The following is a 17,729-nucleotide window of genomic DNA, read 5'->3' as shown; positions in this document are numbered from 1 at the left end:
ACAGAACTTTAAGTAGCGATAAGACTTATTATTCACAGCACTTGACCAGAGAGAGTCCCACTTTTTTCTTGACTTTCAGACAGAGCTCATTCCTATAAGTGGTATCATGAGCTCTGTATCATTCAAATGAGAAAGCCTTTCAAAGATCTGCATTTGTCTAAAAATCACTGTCTACATGAGGGAGGAGAGGGGATTAAATGCATATCTTGATGCATTGACCCAAGTATCCACCTCTGCTTCCCAATGAGGAGGGCTAGGCTAAACAGGTACTCCTTGCAGGGGGTACAGGCTTGTCCTGCCCTTCTGGGAGTCCTTGTCACTTCCCAGAAATTCCTGATTAGTGCAATTAGAGGGTGGAGTTAAGGAAGTTTTCAAACCAAGTGGGTCATGGTTTCTGAGTGTCCTTCTATGTTCAGACCTCAAATAATCTTTTCCCACTCCTCTCCTAGCTTTCTCCCCATGAGATGTCGTTCAGATCACTTGGAAAACAACCTTAATTTTGAGACAGGTGTGTGCTATCTTTGTCATTTGACACAGGACAAATGTTAGGGGAAGAAGAGCAAGCAAGCTATATCAGGGTGCTCTGAGAGATCCTTCCCTGTCTTTAAGCACTAATAGATAGTATTTCCTGCCAGCAGATATTACAGAGTTGTGAATCTCATGAGTGAGAGTGCAAAACAGGTTTTTAACTGCAAATGCTGAAATATTTCTGAAATATTCTCTTTCTGCATAAAAAGTTCCCATATGAAGCCTCTGCCTGATGGAATTACTCTAATCAGATTCTGTGTAATGAAAGAGGTTAACAAATACATGACTTTGCATTCTAAAAAGTTCTCAGCCTTTTTGTTTTTTAAAGCACAGCTACATCAAAAAGAAAGGCGTCCTTGCTACTGAGCATGAATCTCACTGCTTGTTCCAAAGGACCTGTATTGACTGGCCTATGCTCTTAGCATTTGAAAAAAACACTGTAATTTTCCCTTTGTTATTAGACTCATTTACAGAGCCAAACCGAACCTAATTATTGATTATAGTTTTCCGGTATTTAGCATTTTAAATTCCTTTCTCAATTTTCAGTATAATATGGGAATTAGGTTGACTCTTCAATCAGTTAAAAGCTGTACAAGTATTTTTTTGCTTTTCTGGTTTTTAAGGTTGGACAGGAGCAGTGGCTAAATGTAGAACTGTAGACTATTATTTATTCCAGCTAAATGTAAAATGATTTTCTGCTAAAGCAGATATTTATTGTTCTCTACAAAGTGTTAAGCAGAAAGAAGAGACAATCCTGGATAGTGTTATTTCCATGGGTAAACATTTCTGAGTTCCAGCTGTAGGCTCTTGTCTTCAAGGACAAACTGATGTCAATTCAGACAAAGCTCTTGCATAGAAGGAAATGTGATTTGCTTGAAATATAACATGGAAGTGCCAAGGTAAACTCTAAGATCTGTTTTCTGCAATCTTTGACTTTAAAGGTGAAAAGCCTGATAAAACATCAGAAGGTAAAATGGCTGCATTTTCTTTGGGCTTTAACTTTAAAGGTTAGATTTTAAACTAAGTGGATGACTCTGAGGAAGCTGGTTTCAGAAACTGTTGTATTTTTAAGGTATTTTTAGCATAGTGTTTTCTCCATACTTCAGGCTAGGTGCTTGAAGATTTGTTTCTGGTTCAGCTAGTTCGACTTAAATGAGTGTAAGCTTTTGCTTTTGTATAATTCAAATTTCTGCAGTTAACCTACTTGAAAGGCTTATTTCTGTCTGCAAAGTCCTGATAGCAGCCAATTTCATCCTTGCAGTGTGAAGGCTTCCCAGCTACAAAGTTCTGACTGCCATTAATGTGCTCTCTCTTTCACTTGGGCCAATGGATTATTGTTCTTTGAAACAAACTCAGACATTTTCTGTTCCTTCTTGCTTGGAATTGTGTGCATTGATTGTATAATTGTTTTTTCTTACTAACTAGAATCTGTACATCTTGGATTAACTTATTTTTCCTTACCATTTCTCCTTTCTGCTCCATCTCTGAAGGGTCAATATAATTCTAATTGGGCTGAGAGGGATGCAACTCCTTCACTAGATGCTTCATCAAATTCTGATCACAAAATCAATTCATATGAACTCCTTTCAGCCCATTGTTCTGTGATGCTCAGATTGGTCCAAGTTGATGTTTATATTTGCTTTGCTGACGTAAAGCTCTCAGAGGAAGTGAAAGCCACTTCTGCTATTGAATAACACAAAACTAATTCCAGCTCTTCCAGAGTGAGGCCTTCACCAGAAAGTCCAGTAAGAACCCAAACTCTTCTCTCCCATGAGCAACAAAACAAGCCTCCTTAAAGGACACCATATTGAAACAACACTTCTGTGCAGAAGGCAAAGCAACCAAATACAGAACAAATACTGACATACCTGTGAAGCATGCTGTGCCTACCCTGTGGCTGAGGCTAAGGCTCTGTTCACAGGACCTGTCAGACTTCAGACTAACTGGTCTTTCATGTAAAGATCTTAGATGGTCTTAGATGTAAATCTAAGAATCTGATCTTAGATGTCAAATGAGCTGGGAGTTGATGGCATTTTGTGGATCTGCTTTTAACTTCAGTGAGATCCTATTCCACTAAGAATATTGAGCAAGACTTGCTGATATGGATTATCCTTACTCTTTATCCCCCACCATATAGCAAAGGCAGAGGTGCTGGGCAGGGTGTACCCTTTGGCTGGGGCAGCACATCTTGGTAATGTACAAAGCCATGAGGAATGGTTTGGTGAAACAATGTGGGAATGCATTTGGGTAAAGTGGGACCTGTTGAAATTACCAGAAATTTAAAAGATGCAATGTCACACTGAAATAACAGCATTTAAAGAGGTGGCACCTACCTCAACCGACTTGCAGGTCTCTTCCAGCTGCGTGACAATCCCTTGCATTCTGTCATTGCTCCCCACCAGGACTGCAATGCCATCACTCAGCTCAGACTAGGCAGTAAGGGGAGAGCAAGCAGAATGGTGTTAGGTGCTGTCACACTTCAGGGTGACACATCTAACAATGGGGAGCAGGGGACAAACAAGGCATACCGAGGATATCACTTCGTCTTTCCACCAGAAGTGAGAAAAATTGGAGCTTTATGTGCCCACAAGATACCTGCTTGTGTTTTGACATTTGTTTACTCCCTCAACAGACTATGAAAACACAGATATTTTGGAATTTTTAATGGAGAAGAAACTGTGGTTTGGAAAGAGGAAAGAGCTTTGTTCTAGTAAGTTCTTCTAGATGCTTTTGTCTGAAGTGCTGTTTCAACAGGCCCTAAATATTTCCTTTGGGTTTGTAGAGGGAAAAGACTCTTGAGGGGTTGTTTGTTCAGTGTCTGGCTCTAGCCACACCACTGTGGTCTTTCCCTGAGGACTGTAGTTTTTGGCCTTGGAGTAGAGAAGAGGTGGCCCATGGACCTGAAGTGACCAATGTGTTACAGAGTCCCTGGCATGCAGATGGTGAGGCTGGGGCTGTGGTGAGTGGGGTCAAGAGAAAAGGAGAAGAAGAAAGTAGAGGCTGGGCCACTGGCATGAGGGAAATGAGTGGAGGAAGAAAATAATCCCTGAGTGTGGAGATGGAGATGACTGTGAGGTATCCCTAAGAGAGACAAAGAAGCCAGTCCTAGGGAACTAGGCAACTAGGGAGGGTGATGGGGAGTGCAAGGGGCCCTTGGCACACTGCTGTAGTAACAGAGACAACGGTGTTCATGGCCTCCACAGCTCTGTACAGGCTCCTTTGAGGCCTTCACAGCTCTGTAAAGGCTCCTTTGAAGCATGCATCCTGCAGGCTCCAGGTTATGCCTCTCATCTTGGGCTTGACAGCCCCTTTCCATGGGCACTCTGGAAAGGAAGACACAGCTTGCAAATCTCCATGGAAGATGAGTGATTGCGGGTATGGGTTCAGTCCAGAAAACTTCTCCTTCTTCTCCCACCTCTTTTTGATTGAAAAGGATGTTTTTAACTCCTTTCCTAAAGTAACTCCTCATTTGTAGTTTACATGCACACATGCATCTGTGTGACGAAGTTGGAGGCTGGGATTGCAAACTTGGCCTGTCTGATTGCTTGCCCCACTGGGCCTTCCAGAAAAATGAGCTGTTTATCTCAGGAGGATAACCCAGTGAGTCAGGTTTTAAATTAACACTGTATTAAAAATAAACAAGTCTTTTATTGGTGACAGCAAGGGCAGAAGTTGTTAGGTACATCCTGTGCTGCCAACTATTGAATATTCCTTCATTCACTTGCAGGAGGAGGTTTTTCACTTAACTTTTCTTAAAAATGGCATGCTTAAATGTAAAAGTGTCTGACAGATAACTATTTGATTTGAAATGGTCTGTTCTCTTTCCAGTTCTTAGTGTTGAAAATACCACTTGTTTGTCTCATCTAAAAGAACAGCAAAAAAGGGATTAGGAACTCGAAAGAGAAATCCTCAGCTCCATATCAAAACTGGGACAAATTGTAGTATCTTTGTGTGATCTCATAAATTTATTTTCCTGTGTTTCTAAACAGTTTCTACAGATTTATAGCAGCCTTTCTGTCACACACACGAGTGGCAAAGGCAACCCCAGACCCTTTTGGAAACTCGGAGGAAGGTCATGGGAATACTTTCCTGTTGATGGTCCTGTCAGTTTCTTCAAGTACTTTGAGAAACAAAAAAATATTTACCTTCTGTTGCTGGTAAACACTTGTGAGAGGAGCAACCTGACAGTCTTTGTGGGCACCAAAGATTTTGCACAAGGAGCAGGTGGGCATTTCACAGTTCAAACAATAAATATTAATCCTTTCATCTTCGTGCTCTTCGCACATTGGCTGGTCACACTTCCTTTCAGGTCTGCAAAAGAAAATATTTGTTTAAAACAAAGATGGTGCTCATGAGTTTCTGATATCACCACTTAGAGTGTTAGCATGAAATATGGTACATTTGTATAGCAGCATACTAGGCTGACTGAAAAGACAGAGTAGACTTAAACCTGCCCCATGGGATGACTAAAGAGACAACGGTACAGCTTAATGGTACAGCTTAATACAGCTCAAATGGCACAACATGATGTGATGACAAAACAGCAACATAACTTCATATGGGGATTCCCATACGAATGAGGAATGTGACTGGGAGTGTGACAGAATTCTTGCTCATATTTAAAAATTCAAATAACCTCACCAAGCCTGGACTCAGACTACTCATGTATTTTAATTAGCATGTTATCTAACATCTGTCTGAAATATGAAACATATGTAATTTCTTTCTGGTTCATCATGCAAATTGTTGTGCACTTGGCTTAATGCAGCAAAGCTATTATGGGGAAGACTGACTTTAACCAAGAGTTGAAGATACTGATGAACTTTTAGGCCCATAACTCTAAATCTCTGCTGCTGAGCTTTGTGACACCCTGGTCAGGACTGTCAATATCAAACAGCACTGGGTCCTTACAGCCTTTACATTAGGCCAGCAACCAAAACAAGGTGTCACACAAATTGATTTCAGCCAGGTGGCACATGTCTAACTTTACAGTGTCAAACGTTTTAGCAGTAGTTTATTCATTTGTACCCAGCAGAAAAGCACGGGCTACACAAGTGTTCTTCTCCTTTGCTAAGCTATGAACTGTTGCCACATTATAGCTGTCTGATCTTCTCTTTACCAAAACCATTTGGCTGTATACACACAAGTCTGCACAACCTGCTATCTTAGGATAATTTAGTTGTAGCTTCTTTCAGATGAGCCACTTAGCCGACATTCCCAGTGCAAGTGACAGCTCTGGTCTGGTGTGTGTGGGCAGGGTGGTGCTTTCCTGAGCCCACACTTCAGGCTTAGCAACCTGAGCACATCTGTGGCAAACACATGAGAGTGTTAGCATATGCTACAGAAGACAGGGACCAGTAGACTGATGGAAAGAGTGTGTCTTGGATTCAAGCCTTCAAAAGCCACCACTGTTACTGTGGCAATATTAAATATTTTCAGCACAAATCATTATCCCTTTCTGCTACTGCTTAGAAAGAGAACTATGACTTACCTGTAGCAAGTGGAACAATGGCATCAAATAAATATTTTTCATCATTAGAAACGATGGAATTTAATGGAATTACATAGGAACCTTTTTTAAAGCCTTTCTACAGAGCTCTGTAGCAAGGAGGCAACCAGCCATTCTATTAAAGCTTAAAATATATGGGAAAAATAATTATTTTATATAATATTAGAGTAGAGATTTTCCATACCATTTGGTAGAGTGGATACGGCATTTATTTTTTAATGACAAAGTACAGATTTTCCCTTCTGAAGGGAATGGAATATGATCAGTAAGATGCATTAGAAAAAAAATCTAGCAAGAAACAAAATGTCTTACACATTTGTGTTTTTTTTTTTTTTTTAATTCAAGAATGCCTTGGGATTTAAAGGATTCATAAAGAAAATCTGTAATCTGCCATATTATGTGATATACCAGAATAAAACAAGACAAACATTTCTGAAGAATGCCTGTATTATTTGGGTCAGATTTCCAGCATTCATTAACATAAGGCACTTTGTCAAATCAAGCATTGTTTCAATGCTAGTCAAAAGAGGTGTGTCTCCTCCATAAAAGATGCTTTACATTGTTTGCAGATTACTGCAAACAGCCCCTAATATATTCATGCCATCGTGCGCCAGTGGGAGGGCCCATGTGTGAGAGCAATACAATGAATTTCAAAGTGATTAATTAGCCTGAGATAGCAGCTCTTCCTGCAAATATTTACAAGATCGGAGCCAGAAACTACTAGAATTTTATTGGACACTGGAATGGTGCCACTTGCATGAAAGACACACTACACAGAGCAAAAAGGTGACGGTGTCAAGCAAGTTCAGCCAGCAGCAGCCAACCTTCAAAGGTGCCGCAGAGAGCTGGAAGCAACCTGGCAGAACTCCCTGAACTAGTGGGGCCCTGAAGACAGTGTCAGAAGACTAGAAATAAACAGATTTACAGTCTCCTCCCCAGGCAGTGCAAAAGGAGAGATTTTTAGCACACTACTCCTTGACTTCAGGCAGGATCCTCTAGATCTGTGTTGGGGTAGCAAAGGCTGAAACGCAACCTCTAAGTTTAAAATGGAGATTGCTTCTGAAACAGGAGATTAAAGAGTAGCTGATAGGAAAATGACTGCATGGCTTAAGCAACAGAAAAGATTCACCACAGCTGTGCTGGTGACCAGAGAAATGTCAGGTTGCTGAAATGTCCTGATAACTTCATGGTCTCATTCTTGGACTCTTCTTTTTGAGATGCTAAGCCTCTGTTTGACTGCCAGAGGCTTATTCTTTCCCATTGAAATTGTGTTTGGACCACACCTGAAGAACTGACTGGGTCCTGTTCTGGACTGCCCAGTACATGAAGACATTGACATACTGAAAGGAGTCCAAAAAAGGGCCCTGAAGATGATTAAGGGTCTACAGCATCTCTCCTGTGAGAAAAGGGTGAGAAAGCTGGAGCTTTCAGCCTGGATCAAAGAAGGTTAAGGGGAATCTTAACAATGACCTTGATCTTATCAATACCTTTGGTTATCTAAATACCTGAATGGAGGGTATAATGAGGATGGAGTCAGGCACCATTCAATGCCAGGACCAGAGGCAATGGGCACACACTGAAACATGGGAGGAACTCTCTGAAGATCAGGAAACACTTTTTTACTGTGAGAGTGACTGAGCACTGGCAGAGGTTGCCAGGAGGGTTGTGGAGTTTCCATCCTTGAAGATACTCATAAACCATCTAGACATGGTCCTGGGCAACTGGCTCCAGGTGGTCCTGCTAGAGCAGCAGGTGGTTGGACCAGATGACCTCCAGAGGCTCCTTCCAATCTCAGCCACTCTGTGACTGCAACTTGGTGAGGCAGTGCAAAGTTGCTGGACACATAAAGAAGCACACTTTAATTAAGAACATAGTAAACCCTTAGGAAAACTGCTGTTAGCATGTTTTCTGGAGGATTTTTTCAAATCCAAAAAGGCCTCTACTGAAGTGCTGAATCCAGTTATGATAGTGTTTTTACTGAGGATCCTAAGACAGGAACGGCTGTAGCCCTTTCTGTGGCATCACATCTCCTGGTGTTTGCACCTGGTCAGGGGATGGAGAGGATCTGCATGGCTCTATGAGGCACAGCCAGGTCATTAGTAAACATATGAAACTGCATTTGCCACAGGATCAATCTTGGGCATACAGTACTAATGACTGGCCTCCACCTGACTTCATGCTGCTCACCATGACCCTTTAAGTCTGGTAGTAAAGCCAGTTTTTGGTCCAGTTCACTTTCCACTTTCCACTGTCCACTCTGTCACAGGAGACAGTGTCTAAAGTCTAGATAAACAGTATCTACTGCTCTCCTCTCATGCACTGAGTTAGTCATCTCACTGTAAAAGGCTTTCACATTGGTCATGCAGATTTCCTCTTCATAAATGTATGCTGACTATTTCTAATCACCTTCATGTCATTTATATATTTGGAAATGGTTTCCAGGAGGGTTTGCATGAAATACTTTCTAGGGATCAGTGTGCATGACTAGCCTGTAGTTCCCTTGATTCTCCTTCTTGCATTCCTTAAGATTGGAGGAACATTTGTTTTCTTCCAGTCCAGTCTACAGGAAACTGTACCAATTACCACAGCCTTTCAAAGATTATTGAGAGTGACCTTGCAATAAGTCAGCTCCTTCACCACTTGTAGATGCCTCCCATCAGGATGTCCAATTTTTTTTTTTTCAATATTCTCTAACCTGATCCCCCTCCACCAAAGGTGAGTGTTCCTTGCTCGAGAATTTCCCACTGGTCTAAGAGTACTATGATTCCATAAAACTCAACAGAATAGAGAAGTCTGGAGGTGAGTACATTGGCCTTTTCTACATCCTGTATTACACGAGGCCCTGCTCTGTCTAGTAGTGAACTCACACTTTCCCTAATCTTCCTTCTGCTGCTGATGCAGCCGTAGAAGCTCTCATTAGCCTCCATGTCCCTCATCATAATCAGTTCCAGGAGGACCTTGGCTTTTCTAACTTCATCTGCATGTGCTTGGGGAGTGTCTCAAAATCTTGCTGAATCACCTGTCCATCTTCTTTTGCTTCTTTTTTAATGTGTTTTTGGCTTTGCTTTTTTTTTTAATCAGGAGCTCCCTCTTAATCAACAGTGGTGTTTTGGCACCATTGCTTGAGTTCCTGTATATGGAAATAGACCATTTTGACCTTGGAGGAAGGTGGTCCTTGAAAATCAGCCACGGTGATGGACTCTCTGAAAAGCAATGAAAAGCCCACCAATACCCAGGGTAGAAATCGGGATTGAAAACTGAGAAGGCTGTAGAAGTTCATGTGGACATAAGGATTCCTGGATCTCTGTTACACTGCTATCATGGATGCCCAGCCCAAGAAAACTATTGGTGCAGATGAGCTTGGGGCTTTGTCTTGTGGGGAGTTGAAGAAGATCCAGATGATCCCACTCCTCATCTCCTTCACTGCATAGATTGTGCGGCTCCTCCTCTCTTGGTGACCTCTGGTCAGGGAGCAAATTTCCCTGGCCCAGCCTGTTTGAGATCCCCAGATGCCCCTGCAACCTGGCCTGAAGAGACACATCCTGCCTTGGGAGTTTGGGCTAAGACCTTGGAGGTGTCAGGGACAGACATTTCTGGTGGTGATGGCTATGGGGCCCTGCAGGACATCAGCACCATCACAGAGCCCATGTAGGCTGTTCTCAGCACAGCCTAGTCCCTGCTGCACACTCTGCTCCACCTGTGCTGGGGGCTGCAGGGACAGCCTGTTCCTCAGGCTCTCCCTGGTAAGTGCAAGGCAGAAAGAGTGCTCGACCCTCCCTGATCAGGATTCAGCAGGTAACAAAGCCCAAAGCACCTTTTGATCTGGAATAGCCAGCTGAGATCATTAGAACCTGCCAGATTTCACAAAAAGTCACAGCCTCCTGTTGCTACCCTTTCCTGGTGACAGCAGGGATCCTGATGTTCCTCAGATAGTTTAGGTGATCAGCAGCCTACAGGTTTTCAAAGACTGGTTTAATATTTAGCCAACTCAGTTTCCACTGTTTTCAGTCCTTTGCTGTCTTTTAAAGCTTTTTGCAAACCACCTCCTGCTAAAGAATTCTTCCGTTGTGTTACTAACGCATTCTAAATTGGGCAACAGGCTATGCTGCCATCAGCTGGAATTTGATGAGCAATGGGATAAAAGACCATATGATGTGATACTTAGTAATAGGAGGGGCTGCATATGAGGGCTTAGGTAGACTCTCCCAACCTCAGTCCAGCTCCTGCCCCAGTTTTTATTTAAAAAAAAAAAACCAATTCCTCAATTCAAATAGAAAGTCCAATTACAAAATAATAAAATAAAACAACCAAACCTTTTGATAAGCTAGTCAAATCTTGCTCCCTTGCTCACTTTACTCTCCCTTTACTCTAAGTTCATGTGAAATGCAGATGGGAGCTGGCCTCATTCTGGCATATGCAGTTATAGTAAATTATACCCACAGGAGAACTTGGAAGAGGTTCCTGAATAGGAAGACGTTCCTGTGTGGAAATCACATGTGCTGCCAGTTTGAAGGGCTGTCTTGGGAAGAACAAGGAGGTAGAGATCACGTCTCACCCTTCTTCCTATGTATCTCTGCCAGACCCCAGTTGTCATGATGGAAGAGACTGGTATAAAAGGAAGAAGTGAGGAAGACTTGATTTCCCTTTTTGCTTCCAGTGGGACAGCACTGGAAGAAGCCATGAAAGATCTGCTCACACTCTCAGGGGAGCCCAAGGAATGTTAGGCAGAGGGAGATAAGCAACTGAGGCCCACAAAGGGCCGAATAGTTTAGATAATGCTGCTATGCATTGCTGCTACTATGTAGCCCTGACAATGACTTTCATTCTAGGGACATACATGAAGGTAAAATAAGCACCTTAACAGATTAAATAAACAAATCTTTTGAACAAATATATAAGCAAATCTATGTTTTTGTGGTTTTTTCCTATTCTCCTGTTTTATTCATCATGCGTTTTACTTTTGTGGATTTTTTAAAAAATCTTTTAAATCTATTCTTACATTTCTACTTAACTGTATTTTGTTCCAATTCTCCATGAACTACACAGGAAAGAGGACCTGCCCTTTTTTTTTTTGTTTTGTTGTTTTTTGGGGTTTTTTTGTTTAATACAACTGTGAGCTGAAAAAAAAAGGAAAACCAAGGAAGACATGAGGCCACACATGTCCAGCTTATTTGATCAATAGCAAAGTCCACCCTTGCAGCTTTGTTGATTCATTTCCTCCGAGATTTTCCTGACTAAAATAATGTTTGAGTATCAATGACACACACGGGGGTAGCTGACCTTTACTTGGCACGGAGTGCAAAGGGCAGCAGAAAGGACAATTTTAAGCCAACTTTGTGCTCTCCAGTGCTTTGGAGCTCCAACCTATGCCCAGCTGCCACAGTCCTTAGAGAGATTCAAGCAGCTGAGAGTAGCCAAAGCCATGTCAGGCTCTAAAGCATTCTCTCTGCTGGTGACTGTCCTCCTCTGCTGGAGGAAGAGTCCTCAGCCATCCCAGGGATTGGGTTCTGTTGGTTGTGTCCACCTGCACCAGTGATGCCATCTCTCTGTCCCTGGGAAGTCCAGCTCCTTGTTGTGGTGGGATCAGAAGACTGTCAGGGAGCATGGCCAGGATTACACCTTCCAGGTGAACAAAACACCTTGCCATACAGAACCAACTCTAAGGATCCATGCTGGCGACAAAAACCATCTTCCCTGGGTGAGAGCTCCTTGCTTGGCGGTCTAGGGCCAGGTTAACTCCATCATAGAATCACAGAATTATAGAATGGTTGGGGTTGGAAAGGACCTGACAGATCTTGTAGTTCCAATGCCTCTACTTTGGGCAGGGACACCTTTCACGAGCCCAGGTTGTGTTAAGCCCCATCCCTCCTGGCCTTGAACGCTGCCAGGGATGGGGCATCTGCAACCTCTCTGTGCAACTGTGGCAGTGCCTCACCACCCTCATAGTGAAGAATTTCTATATCTAATCTAAACCTACTGTCTTTCAGTTGAAAGCCTTGTCCTACCACTTCATGCCCTTGTCAAAAGTCCCTCTCCAGCTCTCTTGTAGGCCCCCTTTAGGTACTGGAAGGTGCTCTAAGCCCTCCCCAGAGCCTTCTCTTCTCCAGGTTGAACAACTTCAACTCTTTCAGAGGAGAGATGCCCCAGCCCTCTCAGCACCTTTGTACCCCTCCTCTCGACTCACTCCAGCAGGTCCATGTCTTTCTTGTGCTAAGGACTCCAGAGCTGGATGCAGTATCCCAAGTAGGGTCTCATAAGAGCAAAGCAGAGGAAGAGGATTGTCTTCTTCACCTTCCCCCCAGCTAAGTTCTCCACAGTGGTACCATGAATCCTACCCATCCCAAGGAAACAGAGATGAGAACACATTTTTTCTGTTTCAGGATCCATTACACATCAAATGCAAGAAATTACCATTCATGAGTAATCTTACTTTTTAGAATTGACCTATTTCTCTGCCCTGAGGTCTTGATTCTTGTGCACAGCCACACAGCTCTGAAATGTTTACCGCTCTTCCTTCTCTCTCATGGACTCAAAAATAAGACTTGATTTCATAAGTTCACATCCCAAACTGACAGGAATGGAGATGTTTTTAACAGAATCTTCATTTGGTATTATGACATAGAGTACCTCCTGTGGGAAATTCAGTTTTCTTTCTGTTTGCACCAATAAGATTTGAAATCCTTTCCCTTCTTTAGCATGAGAATGCACAAATAATTGTCTGAACTGTTTTTGCAATAAATTGTGTTAACCAAGGTACTTTTCCCTTAATCATGTTAGTAGCTGTGCTGACCTCAAGGGCCTTGCTTGCACGGGTAAGTGTTGTTCATGTGAATAAATATGGCCCAATCCTCTGCTGTGAGTGGAAGCAGGGAAGCTCAGCATCTATTTGGACACAGTTTTCTGTCCACAGTGAGAGCTGACTTCATGGTGCAGCAGACAGTGAGGCATGGCAGCACAATCCCTTTTTGCTTTTCCAAGAGACAAAGTGACTAAATCAACATCATGCATGTCCTCTGAAGGACACGCATTCCCCTGTTACCTTGTGGACTCCTGCTTGTAGATATCGATGATGTTCTCCACCAGCAGGTTCCTCTGCAGCCCATAGACGCCGTGTCGGTCCAGGACCACCTCGTGCCTGCAGGAGGGGCAGCGGAAGCGGCCCCCCGACGCCACAGTCGTTCCTCCCCTGGTCGGCAGGTAGGGGTTGGAGGCCTGTTCTCGCCAAGCAGCACAAGGAGAGGAAGGTACGGCCGTGAAAAACCATGAAAGCCTCTTCCAAAAGCACCAAATGGTAGGAAACCATTTGTCACTATGCCCAATGAGAGGGTAATTCCGACATGTCACCCCTGGGAAAGCACCTGGTGGCTGCTGGGCGAGGGGCCAGTCCCTCAGCTCTTGCTCGGCTGTGTCACCACAGCCAACAGGTGGCACTTTCACCTGCTGGGACCTCAGCCCTGGCACCCAGATACATCAACTTTGGCCTGAAATCACTCCCCCCAGCCCTGTCTCACCAACTGTTAAAACTGATCTACCAAAACATGTAAAAAATGTTCTTTCCCATTCATTCCAGCCAGTCCTGCTTGGGAAGCAGAGCTGTCTGTGGGAAGAAACCTACCTGGAAGATGTCACTGGCACACTTCCGACAGAGGTTGTGCTGGCAAGGCAGGATGACCACTGGCTTGGTGAACATCTCCAAACAGATGGGGCAGATCAGCTGTTTCTCCAGGTTATCCATAGTTTGCTGCTCTTTGGAGAACGACTTGTAGCTCAGGGAGGTGCTCATCCCTAGCTTTTCCCGGGGCATACGCTCAGGGCCACGGCCTTGTGGAGAGGTTTTGGGGTTAATTTCCCCTGAGATAAGTCCAAGGCTGTCTGTGATCAGAGGCTCTCTGTGCTGCTCGGGCCGGAGGACATTGTTTGAGCCAGGGGCCGAGCAGAGCCGGAGCTGTTTTTAGCAGCGCTGCGTCACAAGCTGCCGTCCTGCTGTGCCCATATATGCGCGTGAGAGCAGGACAGGCTGGGACAGGTGACAGCTGCCGGGGAGGGGAGAGAGGCCCTGGCTCTCCTCACTCACACATGGCAGCCTTCACCCCTTGACGAGTTGTGGGAGTGATAAGCAAAGGCCATCTGCTCCCTTCCCTTATCTTTGCGGGTCAATGGAGATTGAAGGGCTTGCCCCAGCTTGTGCAGCCACATCCTACAGCCTAACAGACATTCTGCTGTCAGTGAGCAGCCACTGAGGCAGGATGTCATTTTGCCATGTGTTTTGGAGGGCTCCAGGATCCTACCTTTCCAAGGTGTGAAGTACATGTGGTTACTGGAGAGGACAATAGGAGCGATGGCTGCTCTGGAGCTTGAACACTTCAGGGTGTAAACATCTTGCCACCTTAAAAACCAGACTGTCAGACAATTCAGACTTGTTGTGCATTATAACATCTGTATTGCCTCACCCTTCTCATGAGACTGAAAGTAGAATAAAAGCTTTTAAAAAGCCTCTCAGTTGCCCCATCTCTGGGTCAGAAAAGGGTATAATCCAACACCAGACAAACAAAATTGCCCACCTATAACTGTGCTGGAGTTTGTTCTTGTAAGATTTTGGTCTCAGGAGCTATAACATAAAAATCCAACGTGACTTTGTGCCATTTGTGCACATTAACTCCATGGGCAGGTTAAATATGCATGAAAAACATTTGAATCTCCCGATGAGAAAAAAACCAGAAGAAATACAGTGTGAAAGGCTTTCATTTGTGCTGCTAGAGAATAGGTACTAATTGTATATGCTCTCTCTCTGATAGTTTGATTCAAATATATTTTAGTTTTGGGCACTGCTGTGTTTATATCTGTTTATTAGACACTGATATCCCTTTCAGCTTGGCACTTGTTCCAGAGTTATTTTTAAAATGACAATTTCCCAGATAATTTGTGACATGTGATGCCTGATCTTAAGGGAAAGCCATCTGTGCTTCTAGTTGCCAATAATTTATCACACAACTGTACAAGCAATAAATATCTCATCTTCAAATTTAAGCCAAAGTCCCCACATTAATGTATAAAATCACTTTGCCACCTTACTGTACATGTATTCAGAATATTTCCTTCTCTTTCAGTCAATAACTATAATACTTTCTCCATTCAGTGTCTTGTAGAAACCTTTAATGTTTATTCAGCCTTATGACTGTATAGGGCTAGCATCTGAAAAATGCAGTAGAGCAGCTGAGTGAGTGCCCCATGCATCCAGGGACAGACCCCCAGTTCTAAAGCAGGACCCTCAGTCTGCATGCAACACCAGTCTGGAAACTGTGCACTTCAGGAAAATACAAAAGTGAAGGTTCTCATGGATTTCTGCATGAAAATGAATACTATCCTCTGCATGCAATTGTGACAAATAACATTAAATTAAATGTATTATTGAGTATTTTATTTTCAGTGCCTCACATGCTTCGTGTTTGAGTGAACTCCTGTATTCATTTGCAGCCCACCAAGCTGAAAATTCCCCTGTGTAAACTTACACACATTTGTCAGCAGTCCCATAGAAACAAATCGATTTTTCTAAGTCTTGCATTCATGGGAAATTAGTCACAGCTTAGTTAAACCCACCTGAAATCACACCCTTGCTTTGACTGCCTGGTGTGGACAACAGCCTGGAGTCCAGTGGGAGAAGCTGCTCTGGCAGCTGAGCTGTGGACAGCTGGGGCTTTTGGCAGGGCTGACAGGGAGCCTTCCCTGGCAGCAGCAAGAAGATATTTCTCTTCTTTCCCTGCCCTCATAGCTGGGTCAGAGGTGACTTTTGCATCTGGAGGAATCTGAATGCCTCATTCTTGCCCTCCTCCTTTGAGTCAGCTGCCCCTTGCACGGCAAAACCTGCTTCAATAAGAGGCTCTGAATTAGATGAGGAAAGCCATCCTCATCTGTCAGGGCAGGAACCTCCATCTTACTGCCCAGGCAGAAACAGAGAAATTCTGGAGGGAAAAGCTGAAGGCTAGAAATGTCAGCACACAAAAACACCTGCATATGCTGATGTAGGGAAGGGGGTGTTCATGGCATGCAAAAAAAGCCATGCTGGCCTTCTGGAGAATGAACTGAGGCACCTCTCTGGGTGTGACATGCCTCTGGGATATGATTCTGGTGATTTTATACCGACTCACAGTAACCCCCAGAAGCCTTCTGTTGAGTGGCTGAGCAGGACATCTGATGCATCTGCAGAGGACATCTGGTGACAACAAGGTGAGGGACAGCGTGCTGCTGGTTTTCCTCTTTCTGTGTGCTGAAGCATGCTGACATGGAACAGGTAACAAACAGCACAACCAAAAAGAGGAGTCAACTAAACAAAGATAAACCTACCTTTTGCAACTAGGCCTGAGCTGAAATATTTTTCGGGCAGGAACATGTAGTCCAGACATGTGAAAAATTAGTTCAGGTTTTTCTGGCAAGGAGAACCACAGCAATAAATTACAGGTAAAGAAATGCAGAGGTTTGACCCCACTTGCAAAGGCAGGATGAGAAGTGCCAGGAAAGCCACACATTGTATGACCACTCTGCAAGAAATAGGAAGAGAAGAGCCAAGTCCAAGACACTGAGGAGAAACAGGAAGATCCTGCAGCTGGTCTTCAGCAGACTAGCTTAGGATAAGCTTCAAAGAACTCACACTGAGAAAGAGCCTGGCACCTTCCTGTGTCTCCTTAGCAGCCCTGTCCCCCTCCTCTTCCTCCTCTCCCACTCCTGCAGGGGAAGGCCACCAGCCACACAGTTGTCCACCTCTGAAGAGTAACCAAGTCAAGCCATCTCTCAAGGGACAAGCAAAGGGCAAGAGGCATTGCTTTAACACTCCTTCTGGACAGAAAATCTGGATGTCTGCCAGCCATCACTAAGAAGAATTTTTTTTTTTTCAGTATTGCTTGTCTGGGAGTGTTACCTGGCTTTGTTGACATAACCAGAACACTAATTCCTAAATATAGGCTTGCTTTTACAGACATTCCTTCTAACTCCTCTATTTTGCAGCCAAATAACAGCTTGTGGCCTGTGGACTGATGGTCTGGAACCTGGAAAGCTGGCTGCAAAGCAATGGGCTTAGAAGAGGGATTTGGAGGAGGAAAGAGAGGTTGAGTGATGTCCAGGTTCAGGTTTCAATGCCAAAATGACATCTCTGGGTTTTGCATTCGCAGAATTCCCCTCTGCAACCTCTTATCCTGTACCAGAGTTGTGAAGCTCTTGCATGTCACTCAGAAAATCAGCCCTGTGGCTCTCTCACATGACTGGAAGACAAAGAGAAAAATCATATTTTGGCCAGAGGGTGCTGTCAAAAATATGCTCCCACATGAGCTGTTTCTCCAAGGAGCCTGCAGAGACAAAGTGCACTCTGCAAGGAGCAGGCGCCTTGTCCAGGCATCCTGTCCTGGACATGGGGAGTGGTGAGAAGCATCCTGGTCCATGGGGTGACAGTGCCTTGGCCTGCTGCCACCCCACCTTCTGCCTGTCCTGGGGCATGAGCAAGCACCCTGCCACCCAGCCCAGGAGCTGGCACACCTCTACACTGGCAGCTGCCAAAAACAGCTGGGAGCTGCCCATCATTCCCTGGGCAGGGATCAACACCCATCCCCACCCTGCTACCTCCAGCAGCTCCCCACACTGCTGAGGCTGGTGGGACTCACCTGAAGGCTTCCCACAACATCCCAGCTGTAGGAAGAGGACAGAC

General features: G+C 44.2%; 1 protein-coding gene across 1 annotated transcript in view; it reads right to left on the bottom strand.

The window, feature by feature from the left end:
• TRIM55 (tripartite motif containing 55) overlaps positions 1 to 13,998 on the bottom strand; it is a 36,816-nt gene extending 22,818 nt beyond the window's left edge. The window contains exons 1-4 of the mRNA XM_036378652.2: positions 13,653 to 13,998; positions 13,077 to 13,249; positions 4,674 to 4,839; positions 2,862 to 2,957 (exon numbers count right to left, since the gene is read on the bottom strand). Coding sequence (XP_036234545.1) covers positions 2,862 to 2,957; positions 4,674 to 4,839; positions 13,077 to 13,249; positions 13,653 to 13,841 — 624 coding nt within the window. The 5' untranslated portion in view covers positions 13,842 to 13,998. The remainder of the gene's footprint in view (positions 1 to 2,861; positions 2,958 to 4,673; positions 4,840 to 13,076; positions 13,250 to 13,652) is intronic.
• Positions 13,999 to 17,729: the final 3,731 nt, after the last annotated feature.

This window comes from Molothrus ater, chromosome 1 (assembly GCF_012460135.2).
Source record: "Molothrus ater isolate BHLD 08-10-18 breed brown headed cowbird chromosome 1, BPBGC_Mater_1.1, whole genome shotgun sequence".
NCBI classification, from domain to species: domain Eukaryota; kingdom Metazoa; phylum Chordata; class Aves; order Passeriformes; family Icteridae; genus Molothrus; species Molothrus ater.
Note: the sequence above shows the minus strand (reverse complement) of the source record. Positions and strands in the feature narration are given on the sequence as shown.